At 37.5% G+C, this 27,160-nt stretch overlaps 3 protein-coding genes across 4 annotated transcripts in view; 1 reads left to right on the top strand and 2 right to left on the bottom strand.

Moving 5' to 3' along the window:
- The window catches only part of LOC133646787 (RNA polymerase II elongation factor ELL), a 216,748-nt gene extending 197,823 nt beyond the window's left edge, over positions 1-18,925 (bottom strand). For both annotated transcript variants that reach the window (XM_062042556.1, XM_062042557.1), the window contains exon 1: positions 18,794-18,925. The gene's annotated coding sequence lies outside the window, so the exon portion shown is untranslated. The remainder of the gene's footprint in view (positions 1-18,793) is intronic.
- fkbp16 (FKBP prolyl isomerase 16) overlaps positions 1-20,455 on the top strand; it is a 118,136-nt gene extending 97,681 nt beyond the window's left edge. The window contains exons 5-8 of the mRNA XM_062042558.1: positions 5,707-5,882; positions 6,099-6,176; positions 19,903-20,040; positions 20,107-20,455. Coding sequence (XP_061898542.1) covers positions 5,707-5,882; positions 6,099-6,176; positions 19,903-20,040; positions 20,107-20,193 — 479 coding nt within the window. The 3' untranslated portion in view covers positions 20,194-20,455. The remainder of the gene's footprint in view (positions 1-5,706; positions 5,883-6,098; positions 6,177-19,902; positions 20,041-20,106) is intronic.
- Positions 20,456-24,490: 4,035 nt separating this feature from the next.
- Positions 24,491-27,160, bottom strand: part of rasef2 (RAS and EF-hand domain containing 2) — a 45,774-nt gene continuing 43,104 nt past the window's right edge. The window contains exons 14-17 of the mRNA XM_062042555.1: positions 25,280-25,394; positions 25,103-25,216; positions 24,902-24,978; positions 24,491-24,825 (exon numbers count right to left, since the gene is read on the bottom strand). Of these exons, the coding sequence (XP_061898539.1) occupies positions 24,723-24,825; positions 24,902-24,978; positions 25,103-25,216; positions 25,280-25,394 (409 nt within the window). The 3' untranslated portion in view covers positions 24,491-24,722. The remainder of the gene's footprint in view (positions 24,826-24,901; positions 24,979-25,102; positions 25,217-25,279; positions 25,395-27,160) is intronic.

Raw genomic sequence — 27,160 nt, 5'->3', positions numbered from 1 at the left:
TCGCTAATTTTAACATCACCATGCACACTCACATCATCATCAAAACCCGCTGCTTGATTTTTTTGCATAATCACCGCTAATCAACATTATTCTCAGCTTGGTCTTCATCACTCCCATTACTGGCGAGGAAGAGGGCATGCGAGTCCAAAGCATGAGCTGCCTCATAATTCATCAATAATATGAAGAGTTATTATCAGGGCATTATGAAGATGCCATCATAAGAAGATGAGGAGACATTAATAGTGAAAGGGCATGCGTTGGCTTGGGACATAATATTAGGTACACCTGCACGATCCCATAAGGGCCAATGTTAGAGCCGTGTGGAAATGTCCCCTATTATGACTTTGAATGGTGTCATAATATATGTACATAGAACTGGTTTATAAACATAAAATGTGCATTTTTTTATAAATTATCTAATTTTTTGTTTTACTTTTGAGAAACAAGGTGCTTTACAGTAGAGTATACCCATCCATCCATCCATTTTCTATCGCTTGTCCCTTTTGGGGTCGCGGGGGGTGCTGGAGCCTCTCTCAGCTGCATTCGGGCGGAAGGCCGGGTACACCCTGGACAAGTCGCCACCTCATCGCAGGGCCATACCCATCTTTGTTAAAAGAAAACAGGCTTCACTACACAGCTTAAATTAGAGCTCAGCCAACTGTCAAAACATCCACAACTTAGCCTTGTGTCATAGGTACAGCAAATTAGTTTCTTATTGTTAGTATTCTTTACCAATATTAAAAAATTTAAGAGCACACTCAAACACATTCCATATCTTGCCAGAAATATGAACACATTCATTATGACATGGAAATAATGCCATTTTGTTTTTCAGGTCCCATTTTTGGGGTATTTGGTTACATTTTTTTTTTTTGGGTGAAATGTTCTTCTAATCAGGGACATGTTTATTTTTTCTTTAGAATGTGTCACGGGCCAATAAAAAATGAGCTGCGTCCTGCACTTTAGATACCCCTTAAGTACAGTATAACCACTTTTATAAAACAAACAAACAAACAAAAAAAGACTTTGCTACACGTTTTAAATTAAAGCTCCACAAACCATCTGTCAGTCAGCTGCAGACGTGGGAGCTGTAAATGTGATCATTCTGCTTTCCATCAGCGACCATGCCAACCTAGCTGTGATGTTAGCACTTTAGCATCACATAGCCATGCTGGTGTTGCCAACATTTGTGTTGTCCTTAAAGGTGAACAGTACTTTTCAAAAATTAGGCCCATTCACAATCCTTATGTAAGACAAGAACACACTGAACCTACTCAGTGGCCTAGTGGTTAGCATATGTGTTTCTTTTTTATGCATTCTAGCTAAAGTTAAAGTTAAAGTACCAATGATTGTCACATACACTAGGTGTGGTGAAATTTGTCCTCTGCATTTGACCCATCCCCTTGTCCCACCCCCTGGGATGTGAGGGGAGCAGTGGGCAGCAGCAGTGGCCGCGCCCGGGAATCATTTTTGGTGATTTAACCCCCAATTCCAACCCTTGATGCTGAGTACCAAGCAGGGAGGTAATGAGTCCCATTTTTATAGTCTGTGGCAGTGGTTCTTAACCTGGGTTCGATCGAACCCTAGGGGTTCGGTGGAGCCTCCGCCGCGGAGGTCAAGCCACACCCGACTCATCGTGTACATAAAAACTTCTCCCTATCGGCATATTATGGATACGGCAACAGCAGAAGTCTTACTGATTTGCAGGTGTGTAATTTGTTATGAGTTCATGCACTGTGTTGGTTTTGTTCTTTGAACAAGGTGATGTTCATACACGGTTCATTTTGTGCACCAGTAAAAAAATCATATAACTTTGTCTTGAATTTGAAAAAAAAAACATTTTATTTTTCACTAAAGAAGGGTTCGGTGAATGCGCATATGAAACTGGTGGGGTTCGGTACCTCCAACAAGGTTAAGAACCACTGGTCTATGGTATGACTCAGCCGGGGTTTGAACTCACAACCTACCGATCTCAGGGCGGACACTCTAACCACTAAGCAGGTGGCCTAGTGGTTAGCTAATAAATAAACACTGGCAAAAGTCAGCTAACTATGGAAGTGACGGAAGTCCCCATAGTCCGCCTATAAGGCGCTCGAAAAAAACATCCAAAAACCTTCATCATAGCTTTATATACATGCTGTAAGTATATACAGGATGTAATGTAGTAACAGGCACATTCATAATATGTAATATCTACGTAATGTGCTAATTTTAAGCAAATGGCGGCGCATTAATTTCACAGGCGCATCACAATGTTCACTTTCCCCTTCAACAACCCTACTTAAACATGGCAGACTTCATGAGAGACAACATGATAAAACAATCACTTACTGTACAATGTCTGCTCTCACTGAGTTGCTGACTGATGGGTTTTATATATATCTTCATGTTTAAATAATGATTCATAATCTTGGAAAAGGGTTTAAAAATATATACTGTATATATATATATATATATATATATATATTTTGTGTCTTTCACGCCATCAGGGACGGCGTGGCGAAGTTGGTAGAGTGGCCGTGCCAGCAATCGGAGGGTTGCTGGTTACTGGGGTTCAATCCCCACCTTCTACCATCCTAGTCACGTCCGTTGTGTCCTTGGGCAAGACACTTCACCCTTGCTCCTGATGGCTGCTGGTTAGCGCCTTGCATGGCAGCTCCCGGCATCAGTGTGTGAATGTGTGTGTGAATGGATGAATGTGGAAATACTGTCAAAGCGCTTTGAGTACCTTGAAGGTAGAAAAGCGCTATACAAGTATAACCCATTTATCATTTATTTATCTCCGGGTCTAGGTTAGATGTCAAAGTTGACTAAGTTGCGGTTTATGGCCACAACCTTCTACTAGAGACATTTATAAAATATAATTAACTTTTACCAACTTAGGTGATGTATCAGCTCAATATGTTAATATAACAGCATAAGCTAGTTACCTTTCTGTGATCAATGCGCCGCTAAAAGTAGTTCCTTAACATTAGTGTTAATAATAATAATATTGCTAATACTTGGTTAATACTCAGGTCACAAGATGTAAATGGAGTATTGTTGCCACTTTTTGGATATATTTAGTCGATACCGCCGACACCAAATATTGTTGCTGTAATAGATTCTTAAAAATATATACATTTTGATACTTTTGATACTTTGGTTCTTTGAGATGATGTGTATCAATAACTGGAACAGTGTAAAAAAGGAAGTAAACTTGTGAATGTGACAATGTTGGATGCTTTTGTTGAGTGTTATTTACACGTTAACATGTTTTGGGTGTAACTATAGATGATAAAATTAATTGGAAATCTCATATAAAAAAATATACGACAAACATAAAGTAGCAAGAAACACGTCAATGATGAACAAAGCAAAACATGTTCTAGACCAAAAACCACTTCATATTCTCTACTGCTCGCTAGTGTTACCATATCGGAGTTATTGTGTAGAAATATGGGGAAACAACAACAAATGTGCGCTTCATTCACTAACGGTGTTACAAAAAAGATCAATTACAATAATACATAATGTTGGTCAACGATTTGGTGCATTTACAAACAGCTAAAATGATGTACAAATCAAACTATAACCTGCTACCCAAGAATGTACAACAATTCTTCTCAACAAAAGAGAAATATAACCTTAGAGGAAAATCTAATTTAAAACATTTGTATGCTCATACAACACTTAAAACCTTTAGCATATCAGTATGTGGAATTATGGAATGGATTAACCAAATAAATCAAACAAAGCACTAATATGATTCAGTTTAAGACTGTTCAAACTACAAATGTTCACAAAGTACACAGAACACTAATTATGTTGAACATCTTGAACCCTTTTTTTTAAAAATTTTTATTGAGACAAAGATTCTTTATGTATTTAATATTTGTTTGCTTACAATGGTATATTATTTATTTATTATTTATTTGTTCAGTGTTATGTAACAGAGAACAAGGATATATCAATCAATCAATGTTTATTTATATAGCCCTAAATCACAAGTGTCTCAAAGGGCTGCACAAGCCACAACCACATCCTCGGTACAGAGCCCACATACGGGCAAGGAAAAACTCACCCCAGTGGGACGTCGATGTGAATGACTATGAGAAACCTTGGAGAGGACCGCAAATGTGGATAAACCCCCCTCTAGGGGAGACCGAAAGTAATGGATGTCGAGTGGGTCTGACATAATATTGTGAAAGTCCAGTTCATAGTGGATCCAACACATCAGCGAGAGTCCAGTCCATAGTGGGGCCAGCAGGAATATAGGATAACATTGCTATGGTATGAAAAGGGGTAGGATTAAATAAGCTCCGCTTCTTCCTACTCCTTTTCGGACACGCTGTAATGAAACAAATGGAAATATGTGATGCATTACATTGCATTGTATGCATGTTCCAAATAAACTGAAACTGAACTGAACTGAACATGTTCATGTAATCAGATTGTGGATTACTTTTTATTCTAATAGTAGTTTTTGTTCATTATTTGAATGTTTTTATTATTTTACTCATTTCCTTTTGTATGGTTTGCAAAGTACATTTGTGTGTACTTTTTAGGATTTTGTTCTGTTTTTTTTTCTGTTGTATTAGCTCGGCTATATTATGATTCACATAGCTACCTCAATATACTTCAAAGTTTGAAATAAATAGCTATATTGCATTCTTTATGCCATGAGACATGTTTTTCAATTTTTTTTAATTTTAGCAGACACATTAGGTGTATTTGCACGAAGTATTGGTATCAGATCGGTATCGCCGATACCAGACCGGATTTTACCGTTTACTGACTCACATTAGCTCAATTGTTAGCTGACTTTTATGCACGTTTGTTTACGAGTTAGAAAGCATAAAAAAAGAAAAACTTTTATTTTCTCACATAGGAATTGTGAATGATGGGCAAAAAAACAACAAAAAAAACAAAGTCCAGTTTAGTTATGATGTGTGATACACCGTGACGATTACAATGTACAAGTGGCTAGTCACAGTGTTTATGTACAAAGTGGAGGCGTGGTCAAACACAGCTCATTAGCATTAAAGCGACACACACACGTTTACGCTCATTTCAGTCTGTGTTATGCCAGTCAGCAAAAATAAATGCATTTGCACTTAATTTATGAATCATTTTGTGAGTTCATGTGCTGGATAGTCAAGTTTCAAGGTTATGAATATTCAATGAGCGCATGAACTGCAACCACAGCGAGCAAACACATTAGTTAATGAAATAATCCTTCTTATCCAAATTGAATGAAAGCGGATCGTGTGAGGATTTATGACAATAAGGGTGAGACAGTCGCATTACCCATCATGCTTAGGGGCCACCAAGAAGGGCTCAGTGATGAAACGGCACAGCTGAAGTAAAGTAAAGTACCAATGATTGTCACACACACACTAGGTGTGGTGAAATTATTCTCTGCATTTGACCCAACACCCTTGATCACCCCCTGGGAGGTGAGGGGAGCAGTGAGCAGCAGCGGTGGCTGCGCCCAGGAATCATTTTTGGTGATTTAACCCCCAATTCCAACCCTTGATGCTGAGTGCCAAGCAGGGAGGTCATGGGTACCATTTTTATAGTCTTTGGTATGACTCGGCCGGGGTTTGAACTCACAACCTACCGATCTCAGGGCGGACACTCTAACCAGGACTGAAAATGAAGCGTCTCCATTTTAGTGCCACTGGACTGAACTGAAGGCCAACTTCCTGGCATCTTCCTCCCCAGGTGGCGGCGTGAAGCAGGAGGAGGACCAGGAGGTGCACGACTACAGAGTCAAGTGTTTGAACAACTTGGCCACGGCTCAGCTCAGACTGGAGCAGAGCACCAAGGCGCTCAGCACCAGCAGAGACGTTCTGGCCCTCGATTCCAACAACGTCAAGGCCCTCTTCAGGGCGGGAAAGGTCATGTTTGTTTTTCTCCACCAGTTTTTACAGTCTCTGTAAAACCAACTGAAACTCATTTAAATCAGGAAAATAATGATATTAAACATACGAATTGAAGCTTTGGTCTTCAGTTAGCAACTGTCCTCCCTTTGTGCATATGTCAAGTCATTTTCTTTGCAAGGTGGCACCTATAATGAATAACTTGCGCTGATTGTACGACACGTTTCTGTGCAGATTCTATCCGACATGAGAAAATACACAGAGGCCATGGAGCTGCTCAAGAAGGCCTTGAAACTGGAGCCCACCACCAAGGTGAGACCACAATGACCGGAAAACATCAGAAGTTCAAGTCTCACAATAGCATGTAGCCAATTTTGTGGGTAGAAAACTAAAAGTCATGGATATTTTTACTTAGCTCTATCTTACTAGCATGCTAACTGTCAGCATTTAGTCAATTTTGTGGGTAGAAAACTAAAAGTCATGGATATTTTTACTTAGCTCTATCTTACTAGCATGCTAACTGTCAGCATTTAGTCAATTTTGTGGGTAGAAAACTAAAAGTCATGTATATTGTTACTTAGCTCTATCTTACTAGCATGCTAACTGTCAGTGTTTTAGCTAATTTTGTAGCTACAAAACTGACAGTCCTGAATACTGTTGCTTGGTGTTATCTTTCCAGCATGCTGTTAACATTTAGCCAATTTCGTAGGAATAAAACAAAGTTATGTGGCTCTATCTTACTAGGATGCTAACTGTCAGCATTTTAGCAAAAATTTGTAGGTATAAAACTTAAAGTACTGGATGCTGGTTTTCTAGCATGCTGTTAACATTTAGCCAATTTCGTAGGTATAAAACTAAAAGTCATGTATGGTGTTACTTGGCGCACTCTTGCTAGCATTCTAACTGTTAGCATTTAGCCAAATTTAAAAAAGGTATAAAACTAAAAAGTCATGGCTAGTAATACTTTGCTTTATCTGGCTAGCATGCTAACTGATAGCATGTAGTCAATTTTGTGGGTAGAAAACTAAAAGTCATGGATATTTTTACTTAGCTCTATCTTACTAGCATGCTAACTGTCAGCATTTTAGCTAATTTTGTAGCTATAAAACTGAAAGTCCTGAATACTGTTGTTTGGTGTTATCTTTCTAGCATGCTGTTAACATTTAGCCAATTTTGTAGGAATAAAACTAAAAACGTTATTTGGCTCTATCTTGCTAGCATGCTCACTGTTAACATGTTAACATTTTAACCAATTTAGTAGGTACATCACTAAAAGTTATGGCTATTTTTAATTGGCGCTATCTTACTAGGATGCTAACTGTCAGCATTTTAGCAAATTTTGTAGGTATACAACTTAAAGTACTGGATGCTGTCTTTCAAGCATGCTGTTAACATCTAGCCAATTTCGTAGGTAAAAAACTAAAAGTCCTGGATATTGCTACATGGCTACATCTTGCTAGCATGCTAACCTAACATATTAACCAAATTGGTCGGTACAAAAACTAAAATTCATGGATATTTTTACTTGGCACTATCTTGCTAGAGTGCCAACTGTTTCTATGGTAACTGTTAACATTTAGCCCAGGGGTCACCAACGCGGTGCCCGCGGACACCAGGTCGCCCGTAAGGACCAGATGAGTCGCCCGCGGGCCTGTTGTAAAAAAATAAATAAATAATTAATTTTAAAAAAAATATATTTTTTTTTTTTTTTTTTTTTTTTAAAAATTAAATCTACATAGAAAAAACACAAGATACACTTTCAATCAGTGCATCAACCCAAACAACCTCCCCCATGCACACTCATCCACACCCACTCACACAAAAGGGGTTATTTCTTTCTGCTACCAATATTCTGGTTCCCACAACATAGACAACACATCTGCAAGGGACACAGTCCCTGAAGCACACATGATTGTATAGGCTGCTGGTCCACTAACATTTTCATTAATTACTATTTTTTATGTAATTTTTTTTATATTGTTTTACTTTCTTTTTTATCCAAGAAAATGTTTTTTATTTATTTATCTTATTTTATTTTATTTTTTTAAAAAAGGGCCTTATCTTCAAAAGACCAGGTTGTCAATGAAATTAGATTTGTTTAAAGGGTTTTTTAAACCAGGCCCAGTCCAGATAATGTCCAAGTCGGACTCAGCAACACACACCTTCATTCATGTACACAGAAAAAAATTAGGGAACACAACAGATTGCATATAATTTATAAACAAAATTACATTTTCAAAATAAGCATTTATGTACAGTCCAGATTATGTCCAGGTCACTCAAATTAGGGAACACAACAACAGATATCATATAATCTATAAACATAATTATACTTTCAAAATAAGCCTTTGAGGACTTCTCATCTTTTTTAAAATGTTTTTTGGCATCATTATCGTTTTCAACCATGTAACTTTCTAAAGTTAGAAAATACTGAATAAATGTTTTAAAGAAAGTAATACTAAGTGAATATAATTGTTTTTGGCCTTAAAAATAAACATTTTACCGAGTACTATAATTAAATTGACTAAATCATGATTGTCAATGAACTCTCCTAAAATAACAGAAACCACATTAAGCTTCATAAACAAACCAATCCTTAAACACATTTTTTCAACTTCCACCCAAAACAAAGACACAATATGACAATACCAAAACAAATGCAGGGTGGATTCAGGCTCCTGACAACAAAATTGGCAATCATCTGACTCTGTCATATTCCATAATTTTAACATTTTCCCTGTGGGTAAGAAGTTTTAAATAATTTTAATTTGAAAATAACGATTTTGCACATCGATAGTGGTTTTATAGATTAGTTTGAATATGGCATCCCATGGCAACGGGCAGTCAAAAAAGTCCTCCCATTTTCCATTTGTGTTGTATGAGGCAGCCTTCAAAGATTTCTTTATTAAATAAAAATTATATATTTTTCTATTTATTTTAGTTCCTTTTTGCCAACTAGAATTTCTTATTAGAGGTTTACAAACTAATAATTTAGTAGTTCCATAATTAATTATTTGTTTCCATCTTTTCCCAATTACTCCAGTTAGAATGAGAAGCTTGAGCAAACATCACCATACATAGCTCTAAATTCATCATACTTCATAATTTTACCATTCTCATTGATAATATCATTGACAAAAATGATTCCTCTTTCAAACATATTTTTCCAAAAGAAAGGCTTTCCATCTATTACAATATTAGAGTTCATCCATATTAACTGCTGCAAAATATCGTCTCCTTTTTCTGGCACATAAAATTGAAAACACCACTATGAGTGGATTGTTTCCTTTATGAACCCCGCCATGTTTCCCAGCAGACTCTCTGGGAGGGGATCACTTGTAAAAAAGGATACCATTTCTTTTGATACAGTACATGTTTTTTGTCCAACAGGACATTTGTGTACCACTCAATGTTTAAATACATCTTTGCAAAAATTGATGCTTTTAAAGACAGACACATAGCTTCAAGGTTGAGAAGTTTCAGGCCCCCATATTCATACTCTTTGTACAAAACCTTTCTTTTAATCTTTTCTGGTTTGCCGTTCCAGACAAAATCGAAGAACCTCCGCTCATAAATCTTAAAAAAGTTTTGTGATGGAGCTGGTAATGACAAAAACAAATAAATAAATTGAGGAATAATTAACGAGTTGGCAATAGACATTTTACCATACAAGGTTAGGGATTTCCCTTTCCATAATTGCATAATTTTGTCCAGCTTTCTTAGTCGATTATCATAATTTACTGAGCCTAGATCTTCCAGATTTTCTGGGACAACAACACCAAGTATGTTAACTGGTCCATCTGTCCACAAAACAGGCACTTTGCATTCCATTCGAAAGGACGTTCCCTTTAGATTTCCGATCCTTAACATTTTACATTTATCATAATTAAGCTTAAGGCCAGATTGCTGTGAAAATATGTCCAAAAGATTAAGAAGGTTCCGCAAACAATGAGGAAAAATCTTATCTTTGTGAATCAGCCTTTTCTGACATGAACTTCATCAAGAACAAACACAGAACACGCCTCACTGATGCACATCTGCAAGACTCACTCAGAGTTGCAGTGTCAAGTTACACACCAGAGTACAACACACTAGTTAACAGCATGCAATGCCAGGCTTCCCACTAACTGACAAAGAAACAGATAACAGATTTGGTGTCCAGTTCAAAGTGTGACATGATTTAAAAATTTGAGAGTTTACTTTTGTATTTTACATGAGTTATTATTTGTACAAACATGGTGCAAAGTAATTCATGATTTGTTAAAAAAATGTTAGTGGCTAGCTAGTTAAAATGGGATATTGTGATTTCACAAGACTGTCTTAGAAGTGATCATTTGAAAATGTTCAATTTGAAAAATGTGCACTTAGAGAAAATATAAAAATAAAGTGTTGCATATTGATATTTATCTGTTTCTATATATATTTATTGTGGGAAATCATTAAGATGATCAGTGTTTCCACAAACATAAATATCATTAATTATTAATAATAACAGAGTTAAAGGTAAATTGAGCAAATTGGCTACTTCTGGCAATTTATTTAAGTGTGTATCTAACTGGTAGCCCTTCGCATTAATCAGTACCCAAAAAGTAGCCCTTGGTTTCAAAAAGGTTGGTGACCCCTGATTTAGCCTATTTTATAGGTATACAACTAAAAGTTGTGGATAAGTTACTTGGCACTATCTTGCGAACATGCAAACTGTCAAAATGTTGGCTACATTTCTGGGTATTAAACTAAAAGTCATGCATATTGGTACTTGGCAATATCTTTTTAACCAACTTTGTGGGTATAAAACTTAGTGTTCGTAGCGACGTCCCTTTTTGATCCTTCGATGTCGGCTCTTCCTATCATTGTGAAGCAGAATTCACTAAGCGTTGGATTGTTCACACACTAATAGGGAATGTGAGCTGGGTTTAGACCGTCGTGAGACAGGTTAGTTTTACCCTACTGATGATGTGTTGTCGCAATAGCAATCAGTTAGCGCTGTCTTGTAACTGTCAGTGTTTTAACCAATTTTGTGGCTATAAAACCGAACGTAATGGATATTTTTACTTGGTGTTATCTTGCCAGCATGATACCTGTTAACATTTTAGCCACTTGTGTGGGTGTAGAATTAAAAGGTCATGGATGTTATTTAGCGCTATCTTGCTAGCATGCTAACTGTCAGCATTTTAAGAAATTGTGTAAGTATAAAACTAAAAGTTATGAATATCGCACCGAAAATGGTGAAACACTACTTTAAGTCCCAGAATGTTTTACTCAAAATACTCAAAATAGAGGGAGTGTGTGTTTAAAATGTTTTTGTTTGTAAAGTAATTTTAGTACTTTATATCTCCAAGGTCTCTCATTGTCCCATTGGGTTGAGTTTTTCCTTGCCTTGATGTGGGATCTGAGCAGAGGATGTCTTTGTGGCTTGTGCAGCCCTTTGACACACTCGTGATTTAGGGCTATATAAATAAACATTGATTGATTGATTGCTTGATAGATAGTATTTGGGCCAAAACGTTTGATAAACGGGACCAATTATTCCCATTTCTTGGCTATAAAGAATTTCAATGAATTTAATTCCACTTCCTGTAATTCCAATTTAATAACCTGGGGGGGTGGAGCCAATTCACTTACAATTTAAATCCTTCAAAAGCATTGAATGAAAATTCCAAATTCTGAATGTTACACAAGCCTGCTGTGCACACAGGAACGCTCTGTGTTTTTGGCGAGTTGGGAAAAAAAATAGCGTCCACCACACAGGTGTCACCTCAATAAATAATCGCATCAGTGTGTAACACGTGTGTCTCGCCTAAGCACACACAGAGCCACCTGACTCAACAAAACTACAGAAGAACAAGGTGTGTTTTTAAAAACACAGAGGGAGAGGATATAGTTTTTGCCTTTGACACTCATAAACAAGCTAATTTTTTTATAGAACATTGCTCCAAAGTGTTTTTTTTGAATAACTGGGGATCTTTAAAAATAAAAAAATAAATCCCTAATTTAATATATTTAAAAATAAAACATGTGTTCCTTTGTGTCCATCATTGATGTAGTGTGTAATTCACTTTGGCTCCAGTGTGTATCCACACAATGTGGCGTTGTGTAGTGACACACAATGTAACACTGTCCATATGTGTTTGATGCACTTGTGAGACTTCTAACCCTGTTGATCATATGCACTTTATGGGTTGGATTAAGAACAAAGCAAATGTTTATTATACATTCAGTATTTTTGGGCCTGGACTACGGTTGAGAACAGAACCTTTGGCCATGCTCACTAGTGTCCATATGTCCACACTATGATATCGTGACCAGATACGGCGGGCCATCGACACAAACTGTCTAGACTAAACCAAAATATCTGCTGCTCTGGTAATTACAGCCTGGTCGAAATTCTTTGAACTTGATTTAGCAGCACTGTGAGAAAGAACTGCAGTCTGACGGTGATGGCGGGAGACAAAAACGCAAACAGAGGACCGTCAACTTGAGCTATTTGCACTTAAACGCTCAAGAGTAAGGCTCCACTTTTCAAAATGCGCTAGCTCGATGCTAATGTACATTGGACATTCCATAGACATGCTACTGATTAGCATCAGTGATTTTACATGGTAATGTCAACGCCACCAAATTTGGTAAGAAAAAGTACAACTTAGACGCACGTTACAATCAAACACCTGGTGTGTAATAAGTACAATACTTACAGCACAAACACTTAATAGAGCGCAACAAAAGATGTGTGTAGACTACTTCCTAACAATGGCAACACATTAAAGACAAATGAGATTCAGAAGTGTAAAAAAAACCCAAGATATATCAACTTGACAGCTCACTGGTAAATGTTGAATACAAAATAGTACTGAATCACCACGAAAACACACAAAAGTACTGAACATTGGTACTGATAGTAATTCCCAAGTGCTGTAAATTGGTGGTGTATCAGTTTATAGGTGAAAAGGTACTATTCCATACATAAACAATAAGTCCCTAACAATAGATCAGGGGTCTCAAACTCAAATTTACCTGGGGGCCACTGGATGCAGAAACTGGGTAATGCTGGGCCGCAAGAAAAGATTTCTTAAAAAAAATCTAACATGCACTTTTTAATGAATTCACCTTCTTTGAATGGCTTTCCCGCCCTAGCAACCATCTCACTCACCATGTAGCTAGCTTTGACTGCTGCATCGCTCTTTTCGCTTGCTTTCTTGACGAAATCTTGTTGCCTCAGTAGACTGGTTTTTAAATTTGCAACCCGGTTCACTCTCTCATCTCCCTGGTATTTTGCATACTCCTCAGCATGTCTAGTTGTATAATGACGTTTCAAATTGTATTCATTGTGCACCGCAACTTTCTCTGTATCAACTACAGAAAAGAGCTATAGGGATTATTCATAAAGTAGATTACTTGGAACACACTAACCTATTATTTATTAATTCTGGTTTATTGAAATTACAGGAGCTAGTAAAGTTACAGACATTATGTGTCATGTTTAAGGCTAAAAGTAAAACATTACCAGCAAATTTACAAAAAATGTTTGTCATCACTTCTGAGAATGAAGAGCACAGAAGAAAAGGTCATTTCAAACATTAATATTCAAGGACAACTTTAAAACAAATGTGCATATCAGTGGTGGGGGTTAAACTATGGAATTCTCTTTACAATGAGATAAAAGATTGTAAAAATATATTCCAATTGAAAAAATATATAAAGACCGAACAATAATATCATATTTATATTTATTATTTTACTTATTTTTTGCCTGGTTTTATTTTGTATCATCCCGTGAGGTGTATATTACTTCTTTTGGTTTTTTTGTTCAGTTTGTACATCATAAAGTTTTGCACTTCTTGTGTTTTTGTGTGTTTTTTTGTTTGTTTTCGTTATATTTGGATGTAATTGCCAGAGGTGTGGACTCGAGTCACATGACTTGGACTCGAGTCAGACTCAGTCATGAATTTGATGACTTTAGACTCGACTTGACAAAATGTAAAGAGACTTGCAACTCGACTTAGACTTTAACATCAATGACTTGTGACTTCACTTGGACTTGAGCCTTTTGACTTGACCTGACTTGCTGCTTTCCCCAAAACCTAAAGCTTAAAAAGTTATTTGGGAGCGCTCCGTAGCTTTCATTTTGTACATGTCTGTCTATCAGCGTGTGCTGCGTGTCAGCGTGTGTGCTCTCAGTACAACAGCCAATCAAATTAGATCTACATTGTTTTCATCACACAGCATTCAGCCAATCAAATTGCAGGACAACCAATGAACAAGAGTTGTCAAACAACGCGCCAGTGAGAAAGATTTATACCAAAGTTGGTTTCGTTCGGGTATAAAAACTACGACTTGGTCAACAAAAAACGAATTGCCGTATGCAAATTACGCAGTTCGAATATTACAGACGAAGACGCAACAACTTCCGACTTCGTTCGACATTTGAAGTTGCACAAAGAAGGGTAAGTTTTGAATGTAAGATAACGTTTATTGGCTAAGTAACATGACTTTTATTTGCTGTGTAGTTAAATCAGTGAGGCTGTAAACTCACTGCTAACGTTATAACCATAGACATCTTATAAGTAGACGCAGCATCGAGGGCTACTGCCTACTGGCGCAGACGAGACGCGGGGCCGCCATCTTGGAGTGGTGATCCGCTCCACTCACTGCAATTCATTTGGCAGGAGCAATGAACTGTCAGCGCATTTAATTCATTTTACCTAACTGAATACCACTCATTTTCACGCGCTTTTTTGTTATATGTGTAGCTATGATAAAGGACACATGTTTTATTATTCATAGTTTGCTTAACAGTAATATAATATTCTTATATGCTATAAGTGACCAGACGTCCGAGATCAAAACTGGGAATATAATCCCAGAGAAGGGGGGAAAAAACGGTCAGCTATTTTTAAGTTGAAGAAACAATATGATTACGTTATATATACATGCGTATATCCTACATAAACAATGTATGAATACATTAAATATCTATATATCTTAGAGACCGTATCTCTGTTGCTGCAGCAGCAGAGAGTTTATTCTGTCTTGACACTTTGTATTGATATTTTGTATTACATTCTTCCCTTAAATGATCATGTTTACAGTGATTGTTATATATGTATTTTGTATGTATTTCGCTTTGGATAAAAGCGTCTGCCAAATACTTGAACATATATAAACACCTGAAAGTCTTTATATCAGCTAAAACCACCAATCTGTTTCACTGGATTCAGAATAAAACCAAATGCTGTCTTACCCAACAATGTTAGTATTTGAATATTGTTACTTGAAGACTTATTCCTGGTTACAATTATACTGTTAAGAAAGTATTGTCTTATATTTTGCCTAAATGAGAATGCACCATAATCAGTGGCGGCTGGTGAATTTTGTTTTAGGTGGGGCTGAAAGTTTGTAAACCAAACCCCTGTAGGGGCGTCATCCTCCCCCAGAAGATTTATTTGTGATTTTCACATACAAATATTGAAGATCTTTGCTCCTTCTCAACTCTGTGGTAATGTTATTTTCATAAAATACAACCAATAGTACCAATAGTACATTAATGTTAAATCTTACTTGTAAAAAGTAATCCCCCGATTCCTATTTTCAACAGTCCGCTCATTTGGGCAGGAAAACGCTGAACACCATCTTTGTTTTCTACCTGTCAACTGTCAGTTTAGGCTGCTCGCCGGCTCCTCATCACCACTTCAAGATGCAAATTGCTCGCGTCACAGCAACCAATACTGCGTCTACTTATAAGATATCTATGGTTATAACGTCATTGCAAACACGGCAATATGTTGCGTCCACTGCAGTTTGCTACCTTATTCATACTTTTTATCAAGTGATTTTTTTTAAGCAGGGTTGCATGAGGTACCTATACTTAACGTTACGTTAGTCAATGTATCACACACAGTAACATAACGTTAGACGGCGGTCAGCAGCACTGCGTATTTTAGCCACCTACAAAAAGACAAACAGTCAAATAAAGGTCAGTTAAAATGTATACTATATTAAGAATATGTGTACATATTGCATAGGGCCCTGACATCTAAAAAGTACAACTCTGTTCATTGTTATGTTCATGTATTTGTTATGTTTTTCATGTGTACGCACACATAAACACACATACCGTATGAGATGAGATCAATGAGATAAGGTAAGAACAGAATAGAAACTGCTGTGGAACTAGTTACAATGCAATATGCCATGGAAATACAATGTTAACACTTTTGTACAAATAAGTACAGCTGCACTTGTTTTTGCAAATGTGTTTATTCTGTAAAGGAATGAGTTAAATGTTTAAAATTGTTTAAACTATTAAAACGACTGGTTAATAGTGCTATTATGAATTGTAATGTCAGTACTATTTTTTTTCTTGCTATTTCAAATGCACTTGTTTTAATAAATAAATACAGCGTTTTAAAAGCATACACAATCTGTGTAAAAATATTAATCTGTGGTTAAAAGACGGGACGGTGTGGCGAAGTTGGTAGAGTGGCTGTGCCAGCAATCGGAGTGTTGCTGGTTACTGGGGTTCAATTCCCACCTTCTACCTTCCTAGTCACGTCCGTTGTGTCCTTGGGCAAGACACTTCACCCTTTGCCTCTGATGGCTGCTGGTTAGCGCCTTGCATGGCAGCTCCCGCCATCAGTGTGTGAATGTGTGTGTGAATGGGTAAATGTGGAAATAGTGTCAAAGCGCTTTGAGTACCTTGAAGGTAGAAAAGCGCTATACAAGTATAACCCATTTATCATTTAAAAGGACTTGAAAGGACTCGAAACTCAAAATGCAGGACTTGTGACTTGACTTGAGACTTTCCAGTCTTGACTTTGGACTTGACTCGGGACTTGCCTGTCTTGACTCGGGACTTGACTCGAGACTTGAGGGCAAAGACTTGAGACTCACTTGTGACTTGCAAAGCAATGACTTTGTACCACCTCTGGTAATTGCTGGTTTATATGATATCATAAGTAAGACTACGTATTATGTTGAAGGGGGAAAATATAAGATTTTTCTTCATCCTGCTCCTTCTCAGGCATTGGTGTGTAAATTGAATAATTGAGGTATAATTGTCTTTCGGTCAAAGATGCACATCAATGAAGGAGATAAATAAAAATGAAATGAAATGATATGGGGGGCGGGGGGAGGCGCGGCTCGCCGTGGAGTTTACAGTTACGGTAGCACAATTAGCCCCGAACGGGCTAACATCACGACTAACGTGTTACACGTCTGATTCGCTCAGCGACTCTCTGTCGGAGTATCAGCGCTGGGGTCCAGTGCACCACCCTTTTGTATTGTCGCTCGGTCCTTCGGCGGAGTGCTTTGGAAGCTACCGGACCGCTCGTCTTCCCCGCCCGGACTGTTTACATCGGGGGCGGGAGCGAGCAGGCGGGCGAGCGAGAGAGGCAGGGAGGGAGGGAAGAAGAGCGTGTGCTGGTGTCGGTGTCGTGGAAAAGCGGCAAAATGTTTCTCTGCTTGCATCACGCAAGTGACGTCAATACATACTTGCCAACCTTGAGACCTCTGAATTCGGGAGATGAGGTGTTTTTGTAGCCTTGAAGAATTAGGGCTGCAAAGGGTTCTGGGTATTTGTTCTGTTGTGTTTATGTTGTGTTTAGGTGCGGATGTTCTCCCAAAATGTGTTGGTCATTCTTGTTTGGTGTGGGTTCACAGTGTGGCGCATATTTGTAACAGTGTTAAAAATAAATAAAATAAAATATGACCACCCTCAGTGTGACATGTATGGCTGTTCCTCAAGTATGTCTTGCAACAACTTACGTGTATCTGCAGAAGCCTTATACCACATGTACCTGGGCCAGCACGCTGCTAGTATGGTGAAAAAGATGATGCGGTGACAGTTTCTAGATGACACTAAAGACAGTGCCCACACAATGCTGTCAAGCGCCATACATTTAAAACTTGCGTGCCGCACTAACATTAAACTTTCATATTAAGGTGGGGGCCGCAAAATAACGTCTCGCGGCCAATTGCGGCCCGCGGGCCGCGTGTTTGATACCCCTGCAATAGATGCTTTGTCAATGGAAAGTTAATAGGTTATGCCCCCTGCTGGACATTAGGAAAATGACATCTGTGGAGCCAGTTTATTTTTTATTCATGAACTTTCATAAAATGTTTCGGTAAAAAAAAATTACTAATAACATTTTTCCCCCCATTATTTTATAACAATTTAAACTTGTATTTCTATTTTCACTTCGCTAATTGAGTTATAACGTTTTGCTGCCCTCTTTTGGACATCACGGTGGAAAGCTAATTAATTGTATTTATCGACTTTATTTCACTAGTTTTTACAAAATGTATCAATGGCACTTGTACTTATTAATTTTACTGTCATTTAAAAAAAACATTCATATTGATACATTAAGTTTATACAATTATAGTCGCATTTTTTAATTGAAAGTAAAATCATAAAGTTTTACTGCCTCCTGATAGACATACAAACCATAAACACCTGTGGATTTTAGTTCAAAATTTTTCATTACTATAATCAATAGTAGTATTTTTCAAAATAGTAATATAGCAGTCGTAACATTCATCTGCATCTTTCTTTTGTATTTAGAAACAAGTCAAATGACAAGAATGAGTTTATACAGTAATTCCCTTTAAAACAGTTTCAATACATGTTCCTGTGGGCTTTGGCCGAATTAGAGGTAACGTTTTACTTACATCTGCTGGACATTATAGAAACTGCACAATATGTTTTTCATTTTTGAACGTTTCAATGTAATAATAATAATAATAATAATAATGTTATTATTATTATTATTATTGTTGTTATTGTTGCGGTGTATACATTTAAAATGTCATCCAGACGATGCAATAGACTAAAACGTGACGTTATTGACATTGATGGCGCGTCAGACTGAACAAATAATGTATTTATTGGGCCGTCTCACAATTAGAATATTACAAAAAAAACAGGCACTTACTTTTAACAACTTGCAGATGATCCAAATGAGAAGAAGGGTATTGATGATGACATCGATAAAGATGGCGAACAAAACATCATTATCCAGGTCACAGACGCCGCAGGTGAATGCACTTGGTATAATTAAAAGACCACGCCCACAATGCAATCCAATCAGTGCGTTTTTCAGGGAATAAAACACAAGTGCAGCTCTTACTATTATTATCATTATTTTCATTAATATCATCATTGTTGGATGAATTTTAATTACATTTAAAAAAAATATTTTCGCGTATTTTAACAGTTTAAAACCGTTAACCTCAGCCAACTGAGCGATTCTTTCCTGCCATCTGGTGGACATGATACAAACTACACAAGCATCAAACACCCATAGAGCCATAGATAGGATAGACTTTTATTTAGATTAAATTATGTGGTTGCAGTGCAGATTTTTTACATACAGCAACACAATTAAAACGTAACGAAAAAGTAAAAATGAGTAATAAATTATAAACATTGCGCACTAACGATTGCACTATGTATAGATAAATAAAACAAAAACAAGCTGTTTTTTTCTAAAATGATTATCATTATTGTTTTGACTTTATTTAAAAAAATAAAAATATTTATTTATTAATCAAACAAAATATTACACAATAATACCATAATAGTACAATTCCAATTCCAAAACCAGCAACATTCAGAAAAGCAATCAACAGAGTAATTGAGAGGACACAAAACAATCCAAAAGTAGTCAAACAAAAATGAATAATATCAACAACAGTATCAATATTAATTAGAATTCCAACATAGCAGTAATCAGAAATCCCTCATTTACATTGTAATTACAAAATAAAAACATTTAAAAAATGAACAATAGTGTCACATAAGCTTGACAACAAATTGTGTCCAATATTTTCCACGAAGAGAAAATAAGTCATTTACATTTTTATGATATTTCATTTAAATATGTATAGAACTTTTTCTGGAGTATGTAGTGTATTTTCAACAGTTTATACAGTCTTTTTTTCTGCTGCCATCTGCTGGACATTTAGGGAGTTACACACCAAGCTCAGCTGTTCCAGGAGATGGAATAATATGTGATGATTGTTGTTGTGTTTTTTTGGCCAGGCCATCCATGCAGAGTTGTCCAAACTGGTGCAGAGGCAGTCAGGAGGCAAAGCCACGCGGGAATGGAAAGTGAAACCCGCAGAGGTGCTGGGAGACAACATTGCACCTTTTGTGCTTCCCTCCAAGAAGCAAACATCAGTAAGAAGAAAAGTGGAACTTCAAAGTTCTTCTTCCTCACTTCAAATAACTTGTGCTGTCTCTCAGGGGATCTCCTGGAAGTTGATTCTTGGAGCTCTGGTGGTGGCTTTGGGCAGCCTAGTGACGTCACTCGTCCTCACTGCAAGCAACTGATTTTCATCATCCTCTTTCCTCTGTATTATATACAAACAATTACCAGCCACAACATTAGGTACACCTGCACTATATGTATCATGTTTTAGCTGGTGAATAAATGTATAAGTGATATGGAAACCAACGTCAATTAATTACCATTCTAGAACCTTCTTTGTGGTTTTGTTAGAATAATGTAAAGTTTTTTGTTTTTTTTTGCTAAAATAGAAAATGGGGGAAAAAAATGATTGAAAACAAATACTTAATAAAAGTGCTCGACAAGTGAACGTGTTCAGACTGATGTGATATTTGACTTCGCAGATGATTATTTTAATGAAATAAATACTATTTTCTCCAATATTTAAGAGCTATCGGCTTTGCTTGCTGTGTTTTTATGGACTTATTTCCTCATTAAATCAAATAAAACATTTTTGTAAGTTAATTTCATCTAAAAATCCCAACATTAAAACTTTGCTATGAGAAAAATAAGATTTAATTCTTACAACTTAATATTTTTTTACTAAACAAAATAACTTTCTTCTTGTAATATTGCAACATTTTGTCATTCATAACAAAACGTTTTTTTGTAGTTTTCCAACATTTTTTTTGACTATTTTAACGGAACATTTTTGAAGGACTTGATTCTCATAACATTTTGATTCCCTTTGTTTCAAAAAATTTAATTTTACATGAAAAATAAAAATAAATCGGTAATGTACTAAGTGAAATGAATGCCAAAACTCCACAAAAACACAAACATTTTATGACTCACATGCACCCAAAGATTCACAAGAAAAAAAAAAGTCTTTAATTCAAAGAAAGATTTGAAAGTTTTTAAAAAAAAACTATTTTCTGCGAGTAAAAAAAAAAGTTTTTCTTCAAATACAAAAAATTGCAAGTAAAAAAATTAAAAATAAAATAAAAACGACTCGCAAGTATAAGAGCAATTTTTCTGAAAGAAAAAAAAACTATTTTCTTCAATTAAAAAAATTCGCATGTGATAAAGCTATTTTCTGTAAGTAGAAAAAACTATTCACAAGGATAAAAAACTATTTTCTTCAAGTTGAAATTTATGGCATAATAATTCCACCATGCGCGATCCACATACTTACACCCGTAATTCGCACTCTACAACGACAGGTGGTGCTGCTGAGTCAATTTAACCCTTGTGTGGTGTTCGGGTCTGTGGGACCCGTTTGATTTTTATTAAAAGAAAAATGATACAATTAATTAATTTTTCAAACTGAGACTCACTGGCTTTGGCTCATTTTCTGTGAAGAACATACATCAGAATACATATTTAATGAACACACACCATAAACCCCCCTACACATTTCTATTACATATAAGATGTCCGGGGTCCACTGGACCCGGGGCTAATAGAAGTGTGGAAATTGATGTTCTGTGTAACACACACACACACACACACCAGGCCCAGACGGGGAGGACAAAGTGTAGGTACACAGAACATCAGAGGGTCAAATGTGCGAGAAAATGAGCGCAGACAGTGTTGACAATGTTGCAACCTTGTGTGGGAAGCGCAGGTGCAGAAACACAAAAGAAGAATCCCTGTGGGATGCAGAAACTGGCAGAGAAATGTCCATGCAACGTTCATATTGTTGTTACTCAGCCAGTGTTTATTTTTGGTCTTAGACTTAGACTTACTTTTTATTGCTGTTCAAATTTGAACTTTACAGTACAGATAAGAACAAAATGTTGTTGCATTAGCTCGTTGGCAGTGCAGGATAAAAAAGCAATAAGGTGCAGATATAAATAAATAGATTACTGTAAAGATAAATATATTGCACTTTTGCAAATGCATCTACGTTTATGGATGTATGTTATATTGTCTTTATATTCCAGCGAGTTAATCCATTTTTGGGGGAAATTGAGGGGATTATTATGATGCGTTCAAGAGTCTTACGGCCTGAGGGAAGAAGCTGTTACAGAACCTGGAGGTTCTGCTATGGAGGCTGCGGACCTCTTTCTAGAGTCCAGCAGTGAAAACAGTCCTTGGTGGGGGTGGGAGGAGTCTCTGCAGATTTTCTGAGCCCTGGTCAGGCAGCGGTTTTTTGCGATCTCCTGGATAGGAGGAAGAGGAGTCCTGATGATCTTTTCCGTCGTCCTCACCACTCTCTGGAGAGACTTCCAGTCTGAGGCATTGCAGGCTCCAGTCCAGACAGAGATGCTATTGGTCAGTAGGCTCTCTGTAGTGCCTCTGTAGAATGTGGTGAGAATGGGGGGAGGGAGCTGTGCTCTTTTCATCCCACGCAAAAAGTGCATGCGCTGCTGAGCTCTTTTTACAAGACCTCCGGTGTGTAGGGACCAGGTCATATTGTCAGTTATCTGCACCCCTAGGAACTTGGTGCTGCTTACCATCTCCACCGCTGTGCCGTTGATGAAGAGTGGAGTGTGGCTGGACTGGTGCTTCCTGAAGTCAACGATGATCTCCTTGGTCTTGTCGACGTTCAGGACCAGGTTGTTGGTTCTGCACCAGTCATGTGTTTCACCTCCTCCCTGTAGTCCATGTCGTTGTCGTCACGGATGAGGCCCACTACTGTCGTGTACTTCACAATGTGGTTAGTAGAGGACCTGAGTATGACTCAAAACTGCATCCGGTGATGAGGCTTCAGTTCGGGAGTTCTGGAGTTTTGGGGAAGGTGGAGTTACCCCTCAGTCATCATTGCTCCCAGGTCCACTCTGACCCGGGGTGGTAGCACCTGTCAGGGTCCCAGCTATGGGTTAAATAGCATTTCAAAGACCTCGACGGTGGAAGTGGCGGAGGATGACACTGCATGTCACAACGGCACTGAAGGCGGATGAAGGCTGCAACAGAGGGTGGTCTCCAGTCGTCATGGATCCATGCCACTGGATCAAGGCCCCTCTCTGCCAAGGACCGTGTGGTGGCTGCAGGCGCATCAGTCTCCCCACGCTAAAAGACGTCACGCGCAGGCGTCCTCCCGAATGGGAACCCATCCATTCTGAGGACAGTCATACTCGACTACGAGTGACTGCCGATGAGTAGTGGACCTGGCGCAGCAGTCATGGGTCATCAACGTGAACAGCAGCGGACTCAGGATGCAGCCCTGGGGGGAGCCGGTGCTCAGGGAGATGGCACTGGAGGTGTTGTTGCCCACTCTCACAGACTGGGGTCTGTCTGTGAGGAAGTCAAGCAGCCAGTTGCAAAGGGGGATACTGAATCCAAGGGGGGCCAGTTTGCTCACCAAGTGCTGCAGGATGATGGTGTTGAATGCCGAGTTGAAGTCCAGAAACAACATCCGCACGTGTGTGTCCTTTCCTTCCAGATGTTCTAAGCTCAGGTGGAGTGCAGAGGAGATGGCGTCCTCTGTGGAGCGGTTAGGGCGATAAGCAAACTGGTATGGGTCGAATGTGGGGGGAAGTCTGAAGACAATGTATTCCTTTACCAGCCTCTCAAAGCACTTCATTACAGATGTTTTTTGGGATAAGTCAGTATTTTAACATAAAAGTGTTTGATTGTGAGGCATTAAAAGCCACAAAATGCAACGGGTCCATCAGACCCACAATCACTGGCTGAGTAACAACAATATGAACACCACACAAGGGTTAAGTCAGGCAGAGCTACTTTTATTTGCGCATGGTGCCATCTGCCAAAAATAACAAAGAGTGTGGGATAAAAATGGCGGACAGAAGAAACAACCTGCAAGCCTATGACGGATTGCACCATACGCAAATAACAGTAGCTCTGACGGACCTAAATTGACTCAGCAGCACCACCTGTTGTTGTAGAGTGTGAATTACGGGTGCCAGTGTGTGGATCGCGCAGGGTGGAATTATACTGCTAAAAGTTTTAACTTGAAGAAAATTGTTTTTCTTCTTGCTAATAATTTTTTTTCATTGAAGAAAATTGTTTTGTTTTCTTGCAAATCCTTTTTTTAGTTGCGGATATTTTTTTTTTATTGCAGAAAATAGCGGGGGTTTTTTTACTTGTAAATTGTTGGGCGTGTGTTAAAAAATGTTTGTGTGTTTGTAGAATTTTGTTAGTAATTTCACACTATGATTACAGCTCTTTTCCAACTTTCTTTGTAAAATAAACTAGACATAAACAATTTAATGAGACTTAATTTGATTCATGTAGATATTTTTCTCTTTTTAAAACTGTTAATTAAAATGTCACATTTATTTATTCTTGTACCAAGACATTTTCTTGTAATAATGACATTATTTTCATTTAAAAGATGACATAATTCTCATATTACGACGTTGTGCTCTCCATAAACTTTTTTCTTGGACTATAAATACAAAAAGCCATAAAAAAAATCAACAATAATTTTAGAAATGACTTTTTTGTAGTTTTATTAGTAAATATGTATATTACAACAAAAAGGAACATTATAAAAAGTATAAACAGGCGTCATAAAAAAGCTAAAAAAAAACGAGGTTTCACTTGCTTTCCTGACAATAAAAATAGTAAAAATGAAAGTCACAGATTGGGTTGGTAAACACAGAATATGAATACGATCTGTTCTAATTTTCCTTCATCGTGATCAGAACAGTTTAAAAATGTCCTTCTAGAGGCGACAACATTTTCCAAAAGTTTTCTTGACTTTTTCCATGTTGATGTCGACGTGAGACGACGGCCGAGGAGCGACTTTCACGTTCTTCTTCACCTCCCTGTCGGCGCACAAATCAAAGAAGGTCAACTGTGTTCCTTTTTCAAAGTGAGAAAAGGAGGTGAGTGACCTCTGACCTTGCCAGATGGAGGACCGCCTCCACCACGTTGGTTCCGTCTTTGGCGCTGGCTTCACAGAACAAGGCGCCGTACGTCTGCAGGAAAAGCATTCAAGTGTGAACAGACACACATACAACACATGTGAGAGAGTGAGTGAGTGAGTGAGTGAGTGAGTGAGTGAGTGAGTGAGTGAGTGAGTGAGTGTTATTATACACACACCGTGGCCAACTTCTCGCCGTGTATGTTGCTGACACAGCGTTTCTGTGGCATACTTTCTCTCAGGTCCACCTTGTTTCCGATGATACAAACGGGAACTTTTTCTCCATCCTGCCCCTTTAAGAAGAAAGGTGAGGTTCAGATGTGTCATAAAGTGTGGACATAGGATTATGGTCAGACCTGAATCTGATCCAGCCAGTCTCGGATGTTCACGAAGCTGCTCTCTGAGGTCACGTCGTACAGCAGCAGAACGCCGTGAGCTCTACGGAAGTACGACACGGCGATACTTCGGAACCTGCGTGGAAGTCATTTTGGTTTAATTTCTTACAAAGCAGCACTTTCAAAACATTCACATTTTCAAATGGATCTTATTCTTGTAATATTGTGATTTTTTTTCACATTCAAATGTATTTTTTTATTTAGAACAAAATAAATATTGTAATATATTTTTATTTTCACAAAATAAATGCATCTTTATTTTTTGTGATATTTAGAATTGTTTTCTTCTGAAAAAATTAATTCCTCTTTTCTAATATATTTTTTTAAATAAATATTTTTCTTCTCATTAAATTACTAAATAAGTGCTTAGTATACTTTTTTCTTCACAATTTTTATATTTTATAAAAAATGTTAACAAAATAAATAGGCCCTTGGCTTGTAATATTTTGACTTTTTTGTTAAAAAAAATATATTTTCATTTTAAAATCTCATTTTTCTTGTAATTTGACTTTGTTTTAAAATGAAATAATGCAGCCTTATTTTTACTTGTATAAATGGTTTTTTCCAAAAAGTTGTAGAAAAATGTACTCTTGGAACATCTTTTTTTGACAAAATATTGCGGATTCATTGAAACTTTTTTAATTCAATTGTTTGTTTATTGTTTATGGAATGGATCGCCATTAGCTGACGCCAAAGCGACTGCTAGTCTTCCTGGGTTCCATATAGGAGCATATAAAATAAAAATACAAAGAATACATGCATTACCAAACATTATACAAAGGAAAAATACAACATAAGATAAAAAAGTTAAACCCAGTATTAAAAATTCACGTCATGTGGGCAGCTGCAATAGGTGTATCTTCAAAGCTGTCTTGAATGACAATTTACTTTGTGAGAGATTAATGTGAGATGGCAACCGATTCCAGAATAATATATACATCTATACATGACTGTATGTTTGAAGAGATTGGTCCTGGGAGCAGGAAGTTCCAAATAGCCATTGCTGGCATTCCTAGTGTCATGAATATGTGTGTTAGTTGAGTTTAAAAACTGTTTGTTAAAGTAATCTGGTGATTGATCTAACATGATAGTTCTAAAGAACATAAGGAGACTACAATGCATCTTTTGTTCAACAGACTACCAGGACAGGCGTGAATGCATAAATTAAACATTAGTGCGCAAAGAACATTTAAGTACCAGTCTAGCCGCTCTGTTCTGAACAAGTTGCAGTTTGTTCAGGTCAGACTTAGTCGTAGCGGACCATATTATAGGACAGTAATGAAGATGACAAAAAACCAAGGACTATATGACTTGACCCATTGTTGAGGATGTCAAGAAGGTGGAGTACTTCCTGACCCTGGCTAAACCTCTTCCCATTTTCATTAAAATACCATCAATACGATCGGACCATGACAGTTGACTGTCTAATAGTACACCAAGCAGTTTTGCTTTTTTAACCTGCTCAATACGTATATCTGACATTGTAATATGAAGCTGAGGGTCATCAACAAGCATATGCCTGGATCCAAAAAGAATGCTTTTTGTTTTGTCAATATTCACAACAAGTTTACTATCATTTACCCAGCGTGACACTCTCTCCAGGTCCTGATTTAAGTTATTTTCTAGGTCATTTAAGGTAGAGGCAGTACTGTACAGAGTTGTGTCATCTGCATACATAACCATATTGGTGTTTGTTGTAACACAGGGAAGATCATTAGTAAAAATAATAAAAAGTAAAAGGACCTAAGCAGCTTCCTTGAGGCACGCCGCAGTAATTGTACTTGCATTCCATTAAAACACACTCTCTGTGATCTTCCTGATAGATAGCTCAACATCCAAGAA

The sequence above is a fragment of the Entelurus aequoreus genome, linkage group LG03 (assembly GCF_033978785.1).
Source record: "Entelurus aequoreus isolate RoL-2023_Sb linkage group LG03, RoL_Eaeq_v1.1, whole genome shotgun sequence".
NCBI lineage: Eukaryota > Metazoa > Chordata > Actinopteri > Syngnathiformes > Syngnathidae > Entelurus > Entelurus aequoreus.
The sequence above is the reverse complement of the archived record's forward strand: the minus strand, read 5'-3'. Positions and strand labels throughout refer to the sequence as shown.